Consider the following 24,051-nt stretch of genomic DNA (forward strand, 5'->3'; position numbering starts at 1 on the left):
TTGCTTTCTTGTTTGGTTATATGGAATCCACCACAAATATTAGTAGGATGGGCCACAGTTAAATAAAATAGTGATACTTGATCACCAGATGGTGTTGATGTTGAGAATTTAATTCCATTTGGTTTATTGAAGAATTCCAGAGGTGACAGAATAACACTTTAGAAGCAGTTTTGTTTACATTGCATTTCTTTGTATATGATTCATGAAACACACAATAAAAAAAAATGTAACCAGGAAATTTACAAATAGTAGTCTTTCTTCTTGCACAGCAAAATTTCTTGAAATGTATTCTGCCAGCACTACACAAAAATAAATTTGAAGGTAACAGACTGACACAAATGGCAATCTATGAATTCGGATTTTCTGAATCAAAGTTAGTGGAAAAGTACTTGATGAGGTAATTTTTTTACACAAAATTTTAGTTTAAAACATATTTATTGACTATTCACAATCTAAAGATGTCCTCCTTTAAAAAATGTCCAGCACATTCAGTGGCGTGCCCAGGATTTTCAAAAGGGAGGGGTTACATACACTTTCTTTGGTAGTCAGTTCTCGTTTTGCCATATTTTCCTGCATTTGACGTTCTTTTTTAAGGAATGCTGGGCCAAAGGGGGTGTTATAACCCCCCCCCAACCCCCCCCTTGGGCACGCCACTGAGCACATTGCTCTTCACTGGTATATAATTTTGACCATCAAGCTTGACATTTTTCTAGAATTCCCTATTATGATTACAGCTATTCATCCACGACCATTTATATATTATATTACAAGACCCCCCCCCACTTCTTTCCCATTCTGGAAGTAAGTTTCCTGAAGAATCTGGGAGCAATATTGCATTGAAAATAATTTCTTAGCTGTTTAACCTTGTGACAAAATACTGCATCCCTTATGTAAGTTTATATTACATGTATTAATTAATTAAAGTTTATTTGAGATGATTGGAAATAATTTGAATGTCAAATTAAAATAACAGAATGGGTCTTACAAACCGTCCTATTCCATAAGGCCACTTCAGAGACAAAAAAATAAAAATATCATTACTGAAGTGAAGAAATCTGCCTAACTGAATATCACTGCATATGATCTAATTTTCATAGAACAATATAAATATGTAATTAACAAAAATAATAGGCTCATCTTTGTTTTGCCATGCAGTGTGGGGTCTGATTGTATGTAAGTACAGTGGGATGCACATATATTGCTTGACAAATTGTCCGTGACTATTTTCATTCATTTTTCTCCTTCATCCTACATGTTTTTAAGGAGTGGGTTTTTACTTTTGCTGCTGCAGAAGTTGTGAGCAGCTTGTTTGGTGCTTTGTTTCAATTCCTGAAGCTCTCGTTACATAAAAGAAGCAGAATGAAAGGGGTATCGGAGAGGGTGAAAAAACTAGTAAGGGGATATGGAATTAAGTGTGGAATGAAAGCTCCGAGAACATTGCAAAAACACTTCACTGAGTACAAGAAAGATGGAAAAGGTAAAAAAAAAGAGGGGGGAAAGAAAGGGATTTACAGTATTAAATGTGAGTGTGACAAGGAATATATTGGTCAAACGGGTAGGAGTATGGACATATGATGGAAGGATTGATTGATTGATTGATTGAATTAGTTTATTTTACTTCGCGTTTTGTGCCTCTTGGCTAATTTGCGAAGATGGAGATGAGTGATGAAATGGATGAAAATGGACATTCACAAACAACCATACCCGACCGGGATTCGAACCCGGGACCCTTGGCATCGCAGCTATGATGGAAGGAGCATGACATGGATATAAGAGAGGAAGTCCCTAGAACAGGGCTGTCTGAGCATATAATTGAGAAGGGACATGAAATTAAAAAACGAGAGGTGGTTCGGGAGGAAAATAAACCAATTAGGAGGCTTCCTACATTTGCAAGGGTAGGGATAATAAATTGAACAGAGATGATGGAAATGTGGATCAGATATGGATAGGGATGTTTTAAAAAAGGGAGAAGCGCAAATACAAGAAAATAGGTTTCCATGTTACCACAGATGTAATTCGCGAGTCTCAAGAAATACGAGACTTTGAATTCGATGTGACGTAAGCAGGAAGGGGAAATGTAGGGGAAGTGTGTGAGGGGGAAACAGCACACGGACAACTTTCTGCATTCAGCGAGGAGTCATCCTGAAGTCATTACGGGGAAGTGAAATGGCGTGCGCCTTTTTATCTTTTTAACTTGAAATGGTTCTTTTAGGCTGAAAAAGTTTTTATTGTTGTGGTTTTAAACAGTCATCGGAGATGGGAGTTTTAATAGTTTTAGCAAATTTTCCAAAATAATTTTCCTTCACCAAAGTTGTACCGATCCTTTCCCCTGGCTTTTGAAGTGATTTGACATGGTTATGGAGTATTTCAGATAGCCTAGAAAAATAACCTGAGGAAGGGAACTTTAGTTTCCCCAAAACATCGTTCGGAAAAAATATATACTCACCTAAACGTAAGTACAAGAAGTTTTGTATTTTTAAATATTTTTGAGAATACGTATTAAACAGAATGAACATGGTGATGGAAAATTTGATTGATAATACTTATGCATCCCACTGTACCATTTCACAATACATAAACCCATGCAGGAGAGAAGCATGTGAACTAAATTAATTACTCATAATTATTATTACAGGTCGTGCACTGAGAATACATTATAATGTGTAGTATAAAGTGTAAAGCATTCATAGATACATGGCCCATAAGTCAGTTGAGACTAACAGCTATCAATATTATATTTTTTGTCAATTGTTATGGGGCACTCTGTATTATGAATGGTGATATTTATTGCACTCTAAGGACACTTCAAATTATTTGATTTCCTCAAGTTCCAAAAATGACCTTGGTAGGAACTTCAATGATGGTATCATCCAGTGTTTGAAGTGGAATTTCCTAGCTGAGGGCATATGTGATAAGGTAATGTAAAGTTCCCTGTGCCATGAAGACACATTTAAGGGGGGTAGGGCACAACACATTCTCGATCTTAGCCATTTTGGAGGTCACCTTTACCCCTAGGTACCCATTGATTTGAGGCTGGGTGAGCCCCAGAGCCAGTTTGTGTGAGGACAAGGCCAGATGAATTTTGACCTTAGATCATCCACCCCAGGAGTCGAACTCAGTTCTCCCAGCAGCCAGATGCCCTACCAACTAGACCACCAGGGCACATATGTGGGGTGGGGGGATGCTATTTCAAATTATCCTAGCTGAAGTGATGCTTTATGAAATTTTTCTTAATTGGGGGGATGGGATAGCACCCCCACATTCCCCTCACTTTGAGCACTGGTATTATCATTTTCTGTAAGCAGAAAATTATTAGCCACATTTCCTTATTTTGGCTGTTTTGGTCCAACATACATTACCAATGCTAACAGTAAGATCAAAACCAAAGATAGAAAGAGGTATACATACAGGATGCATTAAGGTAAATCCGTAATAGCTATTGGTTGAAGAGCCCTCCCCGATGCTGCAGTGGTAGCGTCATCGCCTTGTAATCAAGGGGTCCCAGGTTCGATACCCGGTGGAAGCACACAGTGGTTTGGATCCCACTTTAAACTGTAGGTCCAGTCCCTATTAGCCTTACTGTGCATAAATTAGACTTAAAACACCAAATCAAATCAAACTCATTGGTTGAAGAGAAATTACATCAAGTAGAGGTATACAGATTTATAAGGATTATACACTAGAGCTAGATTTCCCTTTAATTGAAATCTAACTGTACTGTGTCTTTCAATGTACACTAGTGTCCAAAATTAAAGCAACAAACAGAAATTCTTTCCTCGTGTGATTTTTTTTGATAAATTTGCCAAGTTTAATCTGTTACTATCGTGATTTTTTTGTTGATAAATCCTGGCACATTAAGGTTAGTTTATTTTCTATCTTAAACCAGTTGTCTATGACATCATAAATATTACTATCACCTGATCGTATTATGTGGTCAAATGGACATGGGTAAGAATTTCTGTTGTTGCTTTAATTTTGGACATTAGTATATTTCATCTTGTAATATACGTACATCACTAAAATCTCGATGTTTTGCAAACATAAGTGTATGAAGAAATAACATCAGAAGTATTATATTAATTGATGCATCTTACTGTGGTAGAACATGAAGAATCTCAATGCTCTAGCCAAATCACCACTGGCTTTCATTACGAGCCTATGAAACAGACGTTGTCTTATGATTCTCTGGATGTAAAAGATACAGAAAATAAAAGGGGCTGTCCTCGATGGCATAGTGATAAAGTAATTGCCTTGTAACCAAGGGGTCCCGGGTACAATACCTGGTGGCGGCACATGGCATAGTGGTTCGGATTCCACTTTAAACTCTAGGTCCAGTCCCGAATAGCCTTGCTGTGCATAAAGTGGACTTAAAACAACAATTCAACAACAACAATAAAAGGGGCTGAATTATATTTGAAAAGTACAGAGGAGGGGAGTGAGCATTTCATAATTTGTTTTTTGCTTTGAGTTTCAAGTTCACTTTATTCACAGATAGGATAACTGGGACTGGACCTTCAATTTAAAGTGCAATTCGATCTACTATGTGCCTCTACTGAGTAAGATTTTACGGTGTTCTGCTTTCTTTGAAACCATCAGCTCCACGGGTTTGGAAAAATATTTTCAGACTACAGAACTTGACACAAGTGAATGGATCAATGGGACTGCAAGGAGAAAGAGGTACCAAAGTTAATATCAAGTTTGCAGTGCATGACTGAAAATAATTGAGCAGTGTGTATTTGCAAAAGTGAGATAAAAACCGTTCCTGGCCATTGCGTATCTCCATAATGAATTGAATATTATCATGCACCCCTGGCCAGTGTCTGAAGTGGAATATGCTAGCTGAGGGTATGTTTAACATGGTGACAATGAGACAGCTGGGAGGATGCTTTGCCCAAATTTTTCTAGCTGGGAGATACCATCCCCCTCACTTCGAACATTGCCCTTGACCTGAAAAGGCAACCAAGTAATATTCTCCATACCCATCCCCTCCCACATCATACCATACGACTCACGGTTTCCTGGCAAAAGAACCAAATTTTTCTGTACCATCTATATCTCTGATATGGATTATGCAGATCGAACTCGCACTTTCATTTCCGGCACTTTCCTAATCTCTACAGCTGAAGATGTGGTCACAAATGAAAATATTTCCTTTTCTAGTGTTTGGTGAGTATTTCTTTTTTACTTATCACACACACACACACACATACGCACACATATACATACACCCCAGGTAGTCAATCAGCTAGTCATTGGCAAAAATATCTTTATCCTTATTCTTCACAAATTGTTTGCAACTCACCCTGTACATTGCTCTACATAACGTACTCATGACAGGCCCGTAGCCAGGCAGGGGCCAGGGGGGGCTCAGCCCCCCTGGCACTGCTGCCAGCCCCCTTGATATTAGGTAAAACTATTTTGTATTCTAATTTGTTTGAGGTGAAAAGTGAAAATGTAGACAGAATATATTAATTTGTTCACAACTTTGTTCGTTCATCTTGTTTACGGGCAGAAGTCTAAGGCAGCAGCAAGTTTTAGAAGATTCTCTAGACTTTAGAAAGTTCTTTATCTGTACCTTCCCTGCCCCTGTTGCAGCCTCTCGTTTGACAGAAATCTGTGACTTTGATGTTATTATCCACATTCCTTCCGCATCAAATGTCAACAGATCCCAAGTTTTATTGCTTTGGGCGGGGGTGGAATGTATGATAGGCACAATGATTGAAGTGAATATTGTATCATCAAAAATAGCATGGAGTGTGTGTATTAAGGGATGGTGTCAGTAGCAGTCATTAGCACTTCAAGAGATGTTTTAGAAGATATAGAAAAAAAAAACTGTAGTATTTGTATGATATTTCTAAATTTTATATTTTAAATTAACTTAATGACCCCGACACACATAATTTACTTTCATTTAATACTATTAAACTTTTGAAAATGGACTTGGTTTACAAAGCCCCCCCCCCCCTGATAACTCGTGAGCCCCCCCTGGCGGTCAGTTCTAGCTACGGGCCTGACTCATGAAGGCATTCTTCTTGTAAAATCCATTGGGATTATTTTGCTCCATGAAAAAGTACTCGTAGGATATATATTAAATAATATGTTGATAACAGAAGTTATCATATACTTTGTAATATACCAATGGCATACAAAGAACATCTGATGGAACACAGGTTGACTTTCTCATAAGCCCCAAAATGTCACACTTACTTCCACATAGTACAGTGGGATCCATGAGTATTACCGTGCAAATTGTCCATGACTATTTTCATTAATTTTTCTCTTACATCCTGTGTGTTTTTAAGCGATGGATTTTTATGTATGCTGGTGCAGAAGTTGTCTGCAGCTTGTTTTGAGTTTTCTTTTAATTCTTGAAGCTCTTATTGAGTCAAATTAAGTGCATGAACATGGTGATGGACAATTTGCACGGTAATACTCATAGATCCCACTGTACATCCCAGTAAATGGGCAATGGTATCTGGACCTACAGCCAGTAAAATCCTCTGTAGAGCCGTGTGATGTCCTGTGTTTTTGTTCTTATTCTTATATCTGCTGAATGTCCCTTTGAAGCCTCAGCTTTTAACCTGGGTAAGGAGGTGTCTAGTCCTCAGAGACAAGAAGTGTTGATTATATTTATGGTAAGGGACTTGGCCTTGTGTTGTGACTAGTGTAAGCAGTCCAAGTGCTGATGCACCCAGAATATTAATTTCAATCAATCAATAAATGGGATACATACGAGGGCAAATCAAAAAGTCTTTGCCCCTATTTTTTTTTCAGCCAAAATATTAGTGTGATTGAGAAACCAAGATATGCATTCAATGCAATAGGTTTTTCTTGGAACGGCCCTGCATTAACTCTTGGCTGCTCTGCGACACTGCGCTGCTGTCAGTTTGCAAAGATGGCTGTAGTACTCAATATGTCCACATCGTATGCGCAGCAAAGTGTTATTAGTTTTCAATGGAGCAAAGGATGAACGCCCATCGAGATCCACAGGGAAATGCAGTCGACGTATGGGGACAAGTGTCTCGCTTTGAGAAGTGTGCAGTGGTGGTGTTGTGAGTTTCAAAATGGCCGAGAAGACCTTCATGACAATGAACGGTCGGGGCATCCTTGTTTCTCGCTCACAACGAAAAACATTGCTCATGGTCTTCCGGGATCGCCGAGGACCACTCCTGCTGGTGGTGCCACCATCAACGGTGACAGCTATTGTGGTACACTCTCATGTCTGCAAGCTGCCATCAGAAAAAAGTGCCAAGGGATTCTCAGTGTGGACAATGTGGTTATAATCCACAATAAGGCCAGGTCTCATGTGGCAAACAGGACCATCAACAGACTCATCTCCAAACTACTGTAGTGGTGTGATGCGACAAATGCCTGAACCGCTGTCATGACTATGTGGAAAAATAGTGCAAGCTACATACAGGGTTCCCATGCAAAATCCAGATCCATTTTCCCTGAGATTTTCCTGAGTTTTCCAGAATCCTCATATTTTTTCCAGAGTATTGAATGCACAGTAAAAGACTACTATAATTTTACAATGGCCTCCTCCATTTCCCCTCATAGCCATATTATCCTCACCTTCTTTATTACTGTTGTTTTCTGATGCAAATAACAAAACTAGTTCAATAATAAAATAAAATTACACTTCTTTGCATGTATTAAGAACAAAGATGAACAGTTTTCTAGAACTTAAAACAACTCTGAAACAATTTCTAACATATCTGATATAGAACATTGAAATATTTTCACACTTTTCATAGATGTTTATAAATAGATACAATATCAATTAACTGTAATGCGTACAATAATAGTTAAGACAAACAAATTATTGGAATTTTTAAAACATATAAAAATGAAGTGAAAATTATTAGTACCAATGTAAAAAGGAATAATAAGTTACTGAGACTGAAATATATAACAAGAAATGTACTTAATGTCTGATACAGCAAATTAAGAAACTTTACGGCAGAAGCTTCAAGTTTCTTTAATTGTTCTGCAATAGCCTTTGCTGCTTCTTGCATCTTTTGTTGTTTGGCTTGTAAAGCACGGATCTCACTTGTGATCACATTTCTTTCTCATCTTCTGCAATTCTTCTTCGAATCTAATACGTCCACCTTTAACACTCTGGATCATATCTTTGCTTACTTCTACATTTGACACTCCTCCTACCACTTTCACTGCATCATAAACTTGCCAATAGCCACAACAGACTCTTCTTTCAAGTTTTCTATTAAAACCTGCTTATTTACAGAAAACCCACTTTCCACATACATATGCATTGTCATGTGATAAAATCAAAACCAACTTAATAGTGCTCCATAACTCAGATAAGTCATCCTTGCCCTTCATGACACCTGTAAAAAAAGAATCTAGTGCATCAGTTTTGATTGAAAAGTTACAAAACTTCTCTTTCAATTCCTTTTCACTACTGACATTGTGCAACAATGTCTTAAACTGGCGAATTACTTTATCACCAGTTACAGCCTTCATTCTCTTTCTCCTGAGAAGTTCCTGTATCAGGTCTTCCATTCGCTGAGCACATCGCATATATTTTACATCATGTAAAAGATCGAAATCGGTTAATTAAATTTTAAAAAGCCCAAAATTTATGTGGGTATACACTTGGTCACCAGCCCTGGAACCACATTTAAAAACAAGAAACAGACAAAGAAAAAGATATGAGTTCCTTGCTGAAAAAGAAATGCTGCAACAGCTTGGATTATCCACAGACAGGAGCATATTATAATCCCTCAGTTTTGCATCATTGGGAACCATTAATCAATTACAAGATTTTCCCTGAGATTTGTATTTTTTTCAAACTCCCTGAGATTTCCAGGTTTTCCAGGTGTGTGGGAACCCTGCATAGAACAATTCCTATATTTTGATTTCCCTGCATGTTTATAATTTCGGCTGGAAAAAAAAATTGGGGCAAAGACTTTTCGATTTGCCCTCATACATCCTGGTGGTAGTTAAAGGGCTAAATCCATCTTTTGTGGACTGTGTGTGTGAGGTGAATGTAGGAGGCCAGGAACAGTGGAGAATGTATGTGTCGACACTTGCCATAGAGGCATGTACTGAACAATTTAATTGTTCCACAAGAAACAATTAAGCCCAAAGCAACCATAGGATATTTTTGCCATAATTAACCCACAATTTCTTCAGCCTTATCGTTCTGTGAACCTGAAACACTAAGAAAAAAATCTGAGGTTGCAAAAGGGTGCTGAGGATAGGCAATATCCTGGTTGTGGGTCAATGGTTATTATCCTGTCCGGGCACCAACGCCTTGTTAGCCTGCAATAATACAGCTTTCAGAGTGTACAGCAATAAGAGATTGGCACAAAGTTCACCCCTTACACCTTACTACATTGTAGACTTACTACATTGCAGACTATCTCAAAATACATACACTGAATCTCCTTAAAATAAAATTTCTAAAAATGACTGTATCTGTACATTTCAATAATGTACAGATAATGTACAGTGCACAATACATGTTATGTACAAATGAAAACTTGTACATTATCTATGATTTACTTAATAAGAATAAATAATTGTGTTAGAGAAAACAAGCATTAAAATTTATTATGACCAGGTTGATACTAAAAATAGAACAGAACATGCAGCTGTACAAAATTTGTAAGTAATGTAGGGCAAGTCATGATGAAAGGAAGTATACTTTACTACAGATCTTCAATTGTTACCATATCCGACTCTGATGTGAAGTAGCCATTAACCACTTAGGGTGGAGTATTTGTAATCTGGAAGCAAAATATATAGTTCATTTTACTAATACTAGAGCCTAAAAAGTTTTCAATGAGTAAAAATGATACTGAATTAAGTGTGAGATATAGCAGTGTTTGCAAGAGGATGGGTATGCTACTCCTTCAACTACAAATTAGATGCATGCTTTTGGTCTTTTTTAGCAGTTCATATAATCCTTCCCCTACCAGCTCACTTCATGTCTCTTACATTCTATTCAAACAATAATGAAAGAACACACATTTTCACATGAGATCCAAGCAAGAGTTATTTCTTATGCATTGAACGTTTAGAAAATAAGCAGAATGTTAATAAGAGGGATGAGTGAAAAGTAATGGCTCTGATTTTATATAATTCTTAAAAAAAATGCAGCACTATATTCTCCGATGCCTGTACTTTCATTTCAGTGTGCAATAAGCTTTTTACCAAGAGGGTTGCGTTTGATGAACTTCGTGAAGTTACTTCATGTACAAAATGCACATTCTGAAACAGATCTCTTCCATGAAAATCATTCATTGCTGATAGGGCAGGATATAATGTGACAGCTTGAAACTGCACAAATTCAGAAAGAGAAAATTAATTTAATATTTATTTATTTATTTTACCTAAAGTTTCAGATATAGTACTGAATTACTATTTTATAATGAAACAGTAACTGCAGCATCAATGTATGATGAAAATATCCTCTCGGGCTATCAAGCAGGTGAGTTGTGAAAAATATTCCAAGCTTTCGAGAGCTAACGTCACTCTCATCTTCAGGGTAGAAGTGCAGTGCTGAGCGCCAACTTGGTGTATATGTAGTCCTGATTGGTCTGCCATCTTCACTGGGAACCTCAATTTCCAATAACATACACCGTGGGTTGACGCTCAGCACTGCACTTCTTCCCTCAAGATGAGAGTGACATTAGCTCTCGAAAGCTTGGAATCTTTTCCACAACTCACCTGGTCGATAGTCCGAGAGAATCTTTTCATTATTTGTTGCCAGGAAAGCTTCAAGACTTACTACACATACATTGTTAACAATTTTCTGAAACTGTGTTCTGGCAAGACTATGTCAACATTTGGAGGCAGGTTATTATATGAGCGAGGAAGCCTGTAGAAAAGATTTGATTTGATCTGATTTGATTTATTTTACTTCACCTTTTGTGCCACTTCTGGCTAATTTGCAAAGATGGGGATGAGTGATGATATGATGAAATTGATGAATAGACACTCAAACATCCATGCCCAGGCCAGGATTCGAACCCGGGACCCCTGGCATCGTAGCACGATGTGCTAACCACTCTCCCACAGGGGCTGGCTTGTAGAAAAGAGAATGCTGTAGAAGAGAGAGCCTTGTAGCATAGTGGGATTGTGAAAGAGCTTTACTTTACGGGTTGATCGTGTGGGTATTTGTAGATGAAATTTGTTGATCAGGAAATTAGGATTTAATTTTGCTATTTATGACTTTGTGCAAAAATTTCACGTCTGCTAATTCGCGATGAGTGTGTGATGGTTGGATATTAAAGATAAGACATATTATCTGTTTTACAAGGTATTCTAAGGCGAACAATGAGGAGGAAAAAGCTGAGGACAGAATAAAGCTGGGAGATATTAGTTTCTGAAGTCATGACCCAGATAGGGGCGCAGTATACAAGAATATTGAAACAACTAGGGCAGAAAATAATGGACAAGTGGATTGCGTCTGTAACCTTACTGTTGGACACATACTATGTAGAAATGTCAGAGAAATGAAGCCTCAGGACTTGAACCTGGGTCTCTGGAGCACTGTGCCATTCCTGTACCAACTGAGCTATGGAGTCAACCCTGGTTTCACCTAAATAATCGCTGTTGCTGTTTACCAGTGTGGAATTGTCTATCAGTTCTACTGCAATGGGATCTGTTGCCTTTGAAACACTAATATATATATATATATCTGGGTTCGAATCCTGGTTGAGTCTGCATTTTTTGCTGAAATTTCTATGTATGGTAAAGAATTGAAATATGCCAATGCCATGTAATATCAGATAATGCAGAAAGTGTTTGTAGCTGACTTAATAGAAGATGTGGATGATAAGCCTGATTTTCATTTCCAGATTTGCTTCTTGGATGAAGCTAGTTTTCAACTTAGCAGAAAAGTGAACACCCACAATGTACAGATATGGAAGAATCAAAATCTTCACGTGATCATAGAATGAATATTTGAACAGAAACGAAAACACATGTGTTGTTTGCTCTGATGTGAAACACTGTCATTGTCTCTCTCTCTCTCTCTCTCTCCCTCTCTTTCTAAATGTCCATCACCCATGACATACTGGAGAAAGCTTGTACAAAGATAGCTATCGATTTGCTAGCAAGCATGCTACAAAGGGAGCACACATGAATAGTTACGGCAGAAACCTGCCGAATGTACTTTCCCATCTGTACAATTTTAACACCATCATTCAGTAACTTACATAGCAGTAACATTGAAACTAGGGTAGTTCAATGTGGACCTGCACTTCTATTGAACTTTTCATAAACAAAACACTGCAACTTATGTTTTGAACCACGGCACCCTGCATGTAGCAAACAAACAACTTAGAAAAGTTCACAGGAGAAATACATTTCAATAGAATTGTGTATTTCCGTTTAAGAGTTCTGGAGCACATCCATTGCATTCAAGTTTGTCATAACGTAAAACAGAACATATAATAATGAACATTTGTTATAAGAACTCACCGGACTAAGGTTGAGCCGCATCAAAATTCACAAAAGGAACAGCTTCGTGTGGAGCAACATACAGGTTACTCTAGAAAAAAAAGTAATCAAGCATTTAATGCACTGAAGTAGATGACGGGTCAAACACAAAGAAGCATCTGGATTTGAACCTATAACACACTGACTTTGGACAAAGTAATGCTAACCACTTTATCATATCATGGAGACTGGTGGCAAAATCAATAGAAATGGATGATAGACTCAGAATTAACACATGTTTATTACTATTATTATATTTTTATCAGTTTAATTTTCTAAAAGATTTTGACTTTGTTGAAGTCTTTCCATAAGGAAAGGAGGAGGAAAATTTATTTTAATATTAAAGAAAATCCTCCATTTTTTTAACTGCTTTTATCTTTTAAGCTGTTGCTTGTTAGGATATAGACCAAGCTAGCCCTAAATATAAATGCAATAATGGGTCACTTGCAACCATTCATTTCATTTATTTCATAAATAATGACTGTACTCTACCCTTCACTGTTCATGTTATATCTTGTTGAAATCATTGAAATAGTCACTTGTTTTCTCTCTCTCTCTAACACACACCAAGATAGTGAATGCATGACAGGCTACCTTTACATCCCGCATGTGCCTTCATGTGCCAGCCACACTTATTCTCAATCTCGGACATTTTGGAGGTGATATGATCAGCACCATACTTTGGCTGTCTTTACCCCCCAGGTACCCATTGATTTGAGACTGGATGAGCCCCAGAGCCGCTTTAAGCAGAGACAAGGCTGGAAAAATTTCGACCTTAGATCACCCACCCTGGGAATCAAACCCGGGTCTCCTGCATGGCAGTCAGAGGCCCTACCGACCAGACCACTGCAGCTCTTTACGGCAAGTTGCAATGAGCATACAATGCTTCCTTGATTTTCTCCACAATAAAAACAGTATTTTTATTGACCTTGCCAAATTTTGCCCGTGGTAACCCTTACCTTTGCCTGCTTATTTTAGAGGTTTTTAGAGTCTATAAAGCCACCCTCCACCCATATTTCACTAGGAGACACAGTGTTCCATCATTAGGATATTTGACTAGCATCATGAGATCCAGATTCAATTCCAAAGGTTGCTGATCTAAAATGGCATTTTTTCCAAAACCTTGTCCTTGCATACAGCAGCTCTGGTGCTCTTATGTGTACCTAGCCTCTAATAAATGGGCATGGGGAACTTTACCTTAGCTACGTTTCACTAATATATAACTTAGTCAATATGTAACAACTGCATTCTTATACGAGGGACATCCAGAAAGTAAGTTCCCAATAGCCATAAAATAAAACAAGAACATCAGCAGTAATTGACATTTATTGCATTAGTTACGACGATTCATAACCTACTCTTTGACATATTCACCACCACTGTTTACGCATTTGTCATAGCATGGCACAAAATTTTGTACACCCATGCTGCCAAAGACTGGAACCGTCTGTACCTCAGCGTCGCTGGCAAAGTGACATCCTGCCAGAAACTGCTTCAGCTGAAGGAAGAGATGAAAGTCGCTAGGCACAAGACCAGAGTGTACATGGGGTGGTCGAAGACTTCCCACTTCAAGTGATGCAAAAGAGCCTGTGTGAGATCATCTGTATAGGGTCATGCACATTGGATCAGTCTTCCGTGAATTGTTTGCACCATCATCTAACCATACTGACACTCATGACACCCAGTCAGCACACCTGACCCAATTGCTCGTGGATTTAAAGTTGCTGACCAAGGCAGTTTACTAAAAATTAAAAGCACTTTACACATTACGTTTCTACCTCATATCAGGATCTGCGTCAGCCGGAGAACTGCACTAACAATCTTTCTAATCTAAATCTTTTTAGATTTTTAGTTTTAGTTGTTAGTGCTTTCAATTTTTAATAAACTGCCTTGGTCAGCAACTTTAGTGTATTTCATATGGAAACAAGGCTTAATTTTGTTACCATTGGTGGTTCTCTGCCGGTGTCGGCTTCTGAGCATGCAAAATCTGATTATGGCACGTACCTTGCAATCTGTGTGAGACTGTATTAAAGTTGGCATCTTTCTCCCAGTGCTGTCACTGAAACAGATCACAGCCGCATATGAAATTCACGTTCTAACCACTAGTGCCACATACAGACATCATTGGAACTTCTTTTCTGGATGTCCCTCGTACAAGAACACAGGACATAAACTTGTCACACTGTCGGAAGATATTTCTTACCTGAGATTCCTCCACCATTCCTCTTGCAGCCACTCTGCCTTTCTCACATTTGTGTGCCGGCACGTACCTTCCAGGAACAGAGTAACCCTTGAGCCACACCCGCAACCCTGTAAGGCTTCTGTGGCAAGACTTCAGCACTCGACTCCATGGGTTGGAGTCTGTGAGATCAAGGATTGACACGGCCAATGCTCGTCCTACCTAAAGGAGAAAGTTCAATACTTCAATGAATTCCATCTACAGGGTGTTTCACTTGCTCCCCGACACTGATTTTCACTTATAAAAATCAAACTATTGGTCATAATGTAACGAAATTTCCTGTGTCACAACAAGTGTTGGAAGTGGTCGCCATTAGCATGACACGATCTTCAAACAAGAAGGACACAATTTCTTACATGCTGGCATTGGAAGTGTGGCAAGTGGTGCCATCCTGCTGAAAATAGCCATTATGGAGTTTCTCATCATCTAACTGATTTACAAACTCGTGGGCTTCTGGATCCACTGTACTACTGTAGTGTTGAAAAAGATGAGGCCAATAATGTGGAACTTTGATAAAGTGCACCACATTCCAATTTTTCATCATGAAGAAGTGTTTTGTGCACAGCATAAGGATTCTCAGTAGCCCAAAGCCGGGTACATCACAACAGCAGAGCCAAGAACTCAGACTAAAAGCACACATCCGTATGATTATGATACTTAACAGCAGAATCGCCCACGACTAGAGCGACTGTGGCGCCATCTCCAATGCCATCACCATGCTTCTCATACAGCAAGGTATGTCCGTAGTAAATTTCATTATGATATGACCAATAGTTTGATTTTTCTAAGCAAAGATCAGGGGCCGAGAGCTACTGAAACACCCTATATATTACAAAATATAGATACTACTATAACATGAAATAATATAACACCTCCATCAGGGATAAAATTAGAAAACGAATATATTATAATAATAACCATCTTAACAGCTAGCACTCATACCTTGGATCAAGCAGTCACAGTGGGAATTCAAAATTTTGGTGCTGAACAAGCATCATGAGAAAAAATGGGGGGGAATGCAACAAGAAGGATTCATCCTGTTTTAAATATTAGAATTTAAGCAAAGATTATCTGATGTCACTTTGTACATATACTTTTACAGATTCACTCTGACACTGACTGTATTGAATTCAACAACTTTCCTCCAGGAGATATCAAATTTCATAAGGGAGGGAGAAATCTCATCAAAAGATAATGCTAATACTTTTTTTAATTTCCCTTACTTCTGATTTGTATTCATAATTAGGAGAAGAGAGACGCAGTAGTAGATAAATACGGAGAAACTAGTACTCACTTTATCCGCAAAACTGTTTTTTTCTTCTTTGTTCTATTAATTTCAGTGGCCACTGCCACCATCCTTGTTGGAACTTGTTGTACTGTTGCTTGGCATGCTTCTATTGTTCGTAGTTCTCCGGCCAGCACTAGGTGCGCTCTTGTTAGCTGTATGTCTGCGCCGGTGTTGTCTGCTATTTCCTGGCACTAACAGTACCTTCAGATTTTCAGCACTGAAGCTTTAGTTGACGTCATCGCCTATTCCACCACTAACGTTCGAATGTTCATCACAAATTGTTTAAAAATGGAGGCTACACTTGCTCTTTACTCTGCAGTTTCGGCTGTTGCTTCGGTTTTTATGGAAACACCGTTGTTGAATGAATTTGAAAGAACAACTAAGGATAGTACGAAGGAAGAGGAAAATTTATTTCTACTTACAAGTGCAGTGACAGAACACACACATTTATTCTGTAGATTTCCAGCCTGTAATTCACTTCCATTCTCCATCGACGCCATTGTAGCTCATCGTTAGCAGACTACAATTACCCACAATTCCTAAAATCCACTGCTTGCACCAGCCCCTGTTTGTGGTGGAAGAGGTGGAATCTGATGGATTCAACGCTGAATCCATCGGTGAATATCCGAATGAAAATGAAAATGCTTAAGTGCTGAAAATCCAAAGGTGCAGTATCTGTTGTAGTAGGGGAATCCATGTGTGGTGTGCCTGTCCGCTATCGATGTTTAGTTCTTGTGGGAAGTGCATTATGGCATTTGTTTCCTTAATTTTGGTGTCTACGAGTGTGTGGGTGGTGTGCTTGACTTGAACCTTTTGTATTTTATGACTATTTTATGTGTTTAGCAAGACCACACATGGATTCTGCTACTACAACAGTTAGTGCCAGGAAATAGCAGACGACATGAATGCAGACGTACAGTTAACAACAGTGCACCTAGCAGCAGCCGGAGAACTACGAACAATAGAAGCATGCCAAGCAACAGTACAACAAGTTCCACTGACTACTGGCCACTGAAATTAATAGAACAAAGAAAAAAAAACAGTTTCGCAGATAAAGTGAGTACTAGTTTCTCCGTATTTATTCTGATTTGTAGTTAAATTAAATTATTTTCACTTTATTAATTTTCATTTATAATTTATTAAATTATTTAACTTAATTATAAAGAGGACTGAATCAGTGGTTATTATTACAAAAGACAGAAAAACATTCTACGGGGTGGCTCAAAAAGTCACTTAACACTCTCGGTACAAGGCCACAGCAGCGCGCAACGTGGAAATGGTGATGACCAATCGTTGCCAGGCCAAGGGGGAACTACATTGACTCCACTCCCTAGACATCACTTTGATCTCGATGCATTACCGATGCGCTAAACAAATTTGAAGGAATTTTTCTAACACCTCGAAAAGGAGCAAATTGGTACAAGAATTCAGTCATAACTTCTTACTGGTTAAAGATACGTCGAAAAAACCTTCACCATTGCATTTCTCGTGAAATTCTAGCCTGATTTGATATTTCATATCACCCCCTTCCCATTTAAAATTCTGAAGTTGAATTCAAGATGGCGGACATCAAGATGGCCGCCGACCACGCAGGTGGCGTCAATGTGGTTCCCCCTTGGCCTGATAATGATTGGTCATCACCATTTCCATGTTGCACGCTGCAGTGGCCTTGTACAGGGGGTGTTAAGTGACTTTTTGAGCCACCCTGTACATTAAATTAAAGTAAATGAAAGAATGCCAAAGTGAGCATGGTTACCAAATTTCTCAGTTATTGTCCAGGTTATTGACAATGCAATGCAAAAAACGATTGTTATAAATGCACTAAAAGAAAGATCGATCAAAGCATCAAAAGTTGAAATAACAACGAACGAGGGGGACTGAATGCATATACAACTGTATTGTACATACTGTATAAATTAGTAAATTCCTAGCGTTTCCTACCTAAACACTCAATATCATTCATTAAAATGATGAACAAATTTTGGAACAACTTTCATAAAATTATTGATAAGTTAAGGGATTAAATGCAAATGGATACCACCTGAGTCCTAGTTAAATCAAAATTCTGTTGTACTACATGAAGTTCACGAACACAGAAACACTAAAGTATACTGACATCTAGAAGTTAAACTATTACAGCAAAATCTATCTTCAAGAAATAAACAAAAGACTTACAACTTACATCAGCATATATCTCTGGCGTGTAACGTGGGGGAAACATCTGGTTGAGACTGCTTGACAGGGGATCCTGAACACATGGAGGCAAGACATTAACCACCCTCCCAGAATTGTAATTGCACTCCAGCGTGTAGCTTCTCACAAGCCCAGTGGCCTCTGTCACAGCCACCCTTGCACAGCCCTTCAGAACTTCATTCCTGAAATAAAAAAAATTCAAATCAGTCAAGCCAGGAAAAATTGTGCATCATTCAGAAGAAACATCGATAAAACTCAACATTGTATTTAATTTTGAACGTAAATGTGTTCCTTGGTTTTACAAACCAAAAGAAAACCTTTTCCTAAGTCTAATAAGAGAATGCACATTTTTCAAATATTTAACATTTTTGTGTGAAACACATGCGGGTATGAACAATACACACTGACTGAAAACTGTATTGAAAAAAAAAAGTCTTAGGTAGTCCAAATTAGGGATCCTAAAATTTTTCGGATCCAGAATTTTCAGATCCGGATCCGGTACTTTCGGATCTGGATCCAGAATTTTCGGATCCGGATCCAGAATTTTCAGATCCGGATCCAGAATTTTCGGATCTGGATCCAGAACTTTCGGATCCGGATCCAGAACTTTCAGATCCGGATCCAGAATTTTCAGATCCGGATCCAAAACTTTCGGATCCGGATCCGTTTTGTCATCCCACATGCGCTTCTTTGGAAAGTAAGAATGTGTTTATAACATATTGTTACCTGCTAATATACATATATGTATAATATACATACATACACACACACACACATATATATATATATATATATATATATATATATATATATATATATATATATATATATATATAGTGTGTGTGTAAGCGCGTGCGCGATTTGTAATTAATTAATACACTTACAAGGGAGGTCTAAGTCTCCCCCTCCGATTTCCATGAAACTTGGCAGGTGTATAGAGGCCCCCCCTCAAATGTCAAGATGAGGAGAAATTGAAGTGGGGATCTGACCCCAAAACCACGTAAATATGGCTTAGGAAGAAACAGGGGACATAGGGCCTCTCTATACACCTGTCAAATTCCAAGGAAATCGGAGGGGGACACAGGGGTCAGATGATCCACAAGTCAATTTGTACTCATCTTGGTATTTGAGGCGGGTTTTGTCCCCTAAAACAGTTTTTTAGCCTAAAAAAACACGTATTTCTTCCTTTCGGCCCCTCTATACACCTGCAAAGTTTCATGAAAATCCGAGGGGGACACAGGGGTCAGATCCTTACTTCAATTTGTCCTCATCTTTTCATTTGAGGGGATTTTGCCCCCTAAAACAGTTTTTAGCTGAAACAAAAAAAAAAAAACACTTATTTCTTCCTTTGGGCCCCTCTATACACCTAACACGTTTCATGGAAATCGGAAGGGAACACAGGGGTCAGATCCCCACTTCAATTTGTCCTCATCTTGACATTTCAGGGGAGGTTGCCCCCTAGAACAGAGTTTTAGCCCAAACAAAAAAGACACGTATTTCTTCATTTGGGTCCGTTTATACACACACCTGCCAAGTTTCATGGAAATCGGAGGGGGACACAGGGGTCAGATCCCCACTTCAATTTGTCCTCATCTTGACAATTGAGTGGGTTTTGCCCTGTAAAAATGTTTTTTAGCTGAAACAAAAGAAACACGTATTTCTTCCATTGGGCCCCACTATACACCTGCCAAGTTTCATGGAAATCGGAGGGGGACACATAGGTCAAATGCACACTTAAATTTGTCCTCATATTGACATTTGAGGGGGGGGGGGGTTGCCCCCTAAAACAGTTTTTTAGCCGAAACAAAAAAAACATGTATTTCTTCATTTGGGCCCGTTTATACACACACATGCCAAGTATCATGGAAATCGGAGGGGGACACAGGGGTCAGATCCTCACTTCAATTTGTCCTCATCTTGACATTTGAGGGAGTTTTGCCCCCAAAAACTGTTTTTTAGCTGAAACAAAAATACGTATTTCTTCCATTGGGCCCCACTATAGACCTGCCAAGTTTCATGGAAATCGGAGGGACACAGGGGTCAGATCCTCACTTCAAATTGTCCTAATCTTGACATTTAAGGGGGTTTTGCCCCCTAAAACAGTTTTTTAGCTGAAACAAAAAAACACGTATTTCTTCCTTTGGGCCCCACTATACGCCTACCAAGTTTCATGGAAATCGGAGGGGGACACTTAGATAACCTCCCTTGTTAGTCTTACACTTTGTAATTAAATAATACTGCATATATTATAATGTTTTATTTTAATTTGTAAAACTGTAAGTGTAGAACAATTGCATAATTTTTGTATAACATTTCTATCTTGTTATATGTGTTAAAGGTTTCATTCTGGAATGGAATGTCTCACAATTTATGTGTGTTTCCATTTCCAATACATTCGAATGAATACATATTCGTTTCAATGGCATTTACGAAATCACCTCTGACATTTTATGTTAAACAAGTAAGATTATTTTTGTGCACGATTGTGTTAGGCGATGCGTAGCAAAGTATTTTAGGAACAACACTTGAAAAAAATTCTTGTAGGACTAACTAATGAAAAATTTCTTTGTAATCGAAGATCATATTACCTTTTAAGGTGTGGTAATATTATAATGGGATTGAGATACGAAACTCTCGGGTCCGGATCCAAAAAATCTGGAATTTTTGGACCCGGATCCGGATCCGAAACTTTTAGATCCGGAACTCTCGGATCTGGATCCAGATCCGAAACTTTCAGACCTGGATCCGGATCCGGAATTTTTGGATCTGGATCCAGATTCGAAACTTTTAGATCCGGAACTTTCGGATCCGGATCCAGATCCGAAACTTTCAGACCCGGATCCGGATCCGGAATTTTCGGATCCGGATCCAGATCCGTAACTTTTAGATCCAGATCCGAACGGATTCGGATTTTTCGGATCCGGATCCGTTTGGCCATCCCTAGTCCAAATGAAGAACTTGTGCAGAAACTATTCAAAGTTGGTCTGTTTAGGTCCGCTAATCAGTACTGGACCTACAGTTTTTAAAGTGGAATGTGAACCATTTACCACTGAACTAGTGCCTTCACCGGGGATCGAACCTGGGATCCCTTGATTACAAGGTGAGATCATAAAAGAGTGTAAGCTACTATACTATTAGGGATGCCCTGTAGAAACTACTGATTAATTGATTTAGTATATTTTACTTCGCTTTTCTGCCTCTTTAGGCTAATCATGGTGATGAAGATGATATGATAAGGGGATATTCTCAAAGAACACCCATGCCCAGGCTGGGATTCGAACCTGGGACCCCTGGTTTTGTAGCATGCTGTGCAAACCTTTCCACCATGGGGATCAACATTGGTATGTTCGAAAGTGCCAAAATGGGATAGCTGCACATGCAACTTTATCTTCTTCTTTTTCCTTTTCTAAATACTAGCACATATTAATTTCTTTTATTAGCATGACATGATAGTCAGATCTATACAGAACAAAACAAGGTAACATCCTGAATCTATTGTCATTAGTTTACAAGATATGAAATCACTTATAGTAATATGCAATTTCAAGTTTTGCACTGAAAACAAGCTCAGATTTGAGGCTAATACCATGGAAAACAGGTATTCGCAGGTTGAGGGTTAAAGCAAATAATGTAGCGATGATAGTTTACTGAAGGTAATTTTGGAAGGAACAAAGACAAGCAACAAAAGAATATACATACTAAATTAGCTCTAAGAAGTCAAATCTGCCTACACTTACCTCTTATGGAAGTAATTATATCTTGTTTTAGTTGTATTATTATTTACTGGCGTCTGATCTTGAATTTTCTTCAGATCTTCATCTTTCGTCATATTCATCTCACCAGTGCTAGGCTTTTCATCACCTTTAGAACTAAAAAAAAAAAAAATCTTCAATTTATAAAGTAGTTAAAAATGAATGAAGTTTAACGTTAATGTTAATCAGGACAGAACCTACAGTTTCAAGTGGAATCCAAAGCACTATTTAGGGGGGTTGGAGAAAGGGGGGCATGGGGATGCACTAGATTATACTGCTGAAAAATACTGATATGTGACTAAATGTACATAATTCGTTGATATGCAAGATGTATTGTTTGTACACCAATAAATTACCAATACACAGGTACACATGTACCAATAAAGTGCTAATATGTAAATTTACCATTATTGGTAACTGATTATTCTACGAACACTGAGTATATTACATTATCCTGAATTGTTTATTTACACCCTTAATTATATGTGTAACCAATTGATTGTAATGAGTTCTAACTTAGGAAACACAAACCTTGCTTATTTAAACATATTTTTATATTGAAGAGGTTTTCTCTGCCCGAGAAAACCTCTTCAATATTCGATGCCAGGAAAGCTTCAAGAATTATACCTTTCATATATTCATAAAAATAATAATAAAATGATAGGATTTTGCACTAAGTTAAAGGTTATTTATACATCTGATTGATAAAATTAGCAGCAATTCTACTGATTACTAATGAATCCTCCCCCCACACAGCTACATATAATTCTAATAATTTACCTTGTTCTTAACCAGTTGGGAATATATCCAAGTTTAGTTTTGCCTGCACTACCATCACTTATTGGAGTGGCATATTTCCTTTCCTCATTTCCTATCTGACTCTCCAGTCTTCCAGGAACAGCCTTGTCACCCACTCTAAAACCCAAAAGGATATAATCATGGTAATTATTAAGTTGAGCTATATAAAATAATAGCAATACTTCCATTTCTTTTTATAAATGACAAGAGAATCACATTCATTCAATACAACGGGATAAATTGTTTAAACTACTAAAGCTAAGAGCAAAAAATTGCATATTTGGCTACTTTGCACTGTTTTGTTGCAGCCGCCTGCAATGTTATGTCTTCTAATCATTCCCCTCTCCATCGTTGCCAATATGTCCCCTGCTCACTCTCTTTACACTGTTGCAAAAGTGAAAGATGAACTTTTCATTGCAGAATTTTGGGAGAAGAAAATACGACTAGACTATAAAAAGACAACAATGACCGAGGAGAATGCAATTAATGATCTCAGAAAACAATAAAAACTGGTATATAAAAAAATACGTTAAAAACTGTACTTACGTATGTGAGTATGTTGTTCATAATTTCCATTCCTTTAGAACTACGTTTTGGGGACTAACTATCCCCTTCTTCAGGTTTGTATAAAAAACTAGGTACATAACATGGTACCACGTCGAAATGTAATAAAAGGATAGTGGACAAGGGTTGGGAATAGGGTAATTGTGCAAGTTTTTAGAGAACGACGAGTTTTTTTTTTTAAATACGTCTAGAGGTGGGATATAATATCTTAAATGTATCCACACCAACCCTTGTCCACTATCCTTTTATTACATTTCGATGTGGTACTATGTAAAGTACCTAGTTTTTTATACGAACTTGAAGAAAGGGATAGTTAGTCCCCGAAACGTAGTTCTAATGGAAAGGAAATTAGGAACAACATACTCGCATACGTAAGTACAGTTTTTAACGTTAATATTTTAACATATTTTTTCATATTCTGGAATTGTGAGTAATACGCACCAAACCTACAAATATGCTGAATAAAAACTGGGGCTAAGTTGATACAGTTTTGAATCTGAATGCTCATGCTGGTACAGATTCCCACAGATGCTTCAAAATTATAACAATTAAAAGTTGTTCCAAATATGATTATTGTTAGTGGGTGAGTATTCCAGTAATTTTGTCACACATTACTGGTGCAAAATAAAAAAATAAAAAAATTTTAAAAAAATTGCCAATAGGCTAAAAGCTGCAAAACAAATCGTTAAATAAAAGCAATGATTTTGGTTTCAAGATGAAAATAATTACTATAAAGTGTAGTG

The 24,051-nt window shown here is 37.9% G+C and overlaps 1 protein-coding gene across 1 annotated transcript in view; it reads right to left on the reverse strand.

Moving 5' to 3' along the window:
* Positions 1–9,577: 9,577 nt before the first annotated feature.
* LOC146003378 (uncharacterized) overlaps positions 9,578–24,051 on the reverse strand; it is a 194,370-nt gene continuing 179,896 nt past the window's right edge. The window contains exons 23-28 of the mRNA XM_083141659.1: positions 22,727–22,861; positions 21,932–22,063; positions 18,184–18,376; positions 14,678–14,875; positions 12,457–12,526; positions 9,578–9,755 (exon numbers count right to left, since the gene is read on the reverse strand). Of these exons, the coding sequence (XP_082997785.1) occupies positions 12,461–12,526; positions 14,678–14,875; positions 18,184–18,376; positions 21,932–22,063; positions 22,727–22,861 (724 nt within the window). The 3' untranslated portion in view covers positions 9,578–9,755; positions 12,457–12,460. The remainder of the gene's footprint in view (positions 9,756–12,456; positions 12,527–14,677; positions 14,876–18,183; positions 18,377–21,931; positions 22,064–22,726; positions 22,862–24,051) is intronic.

This window comes from Lepisma saccharinum, chromosome 20 (genome assembly GCF_977018435.1).
Source record: "Lepisma saccharinum chromosome 20, izLepSacc3.1, whole genome shotgun sequence".
Taxonomy (NCBI): domain Eukaryota; kingdom Metazoa; phylum Arthropoda; class Insecta; order Zygentoma; family Lepismatidae; genus Lepisma; species Lepisma saccharinum.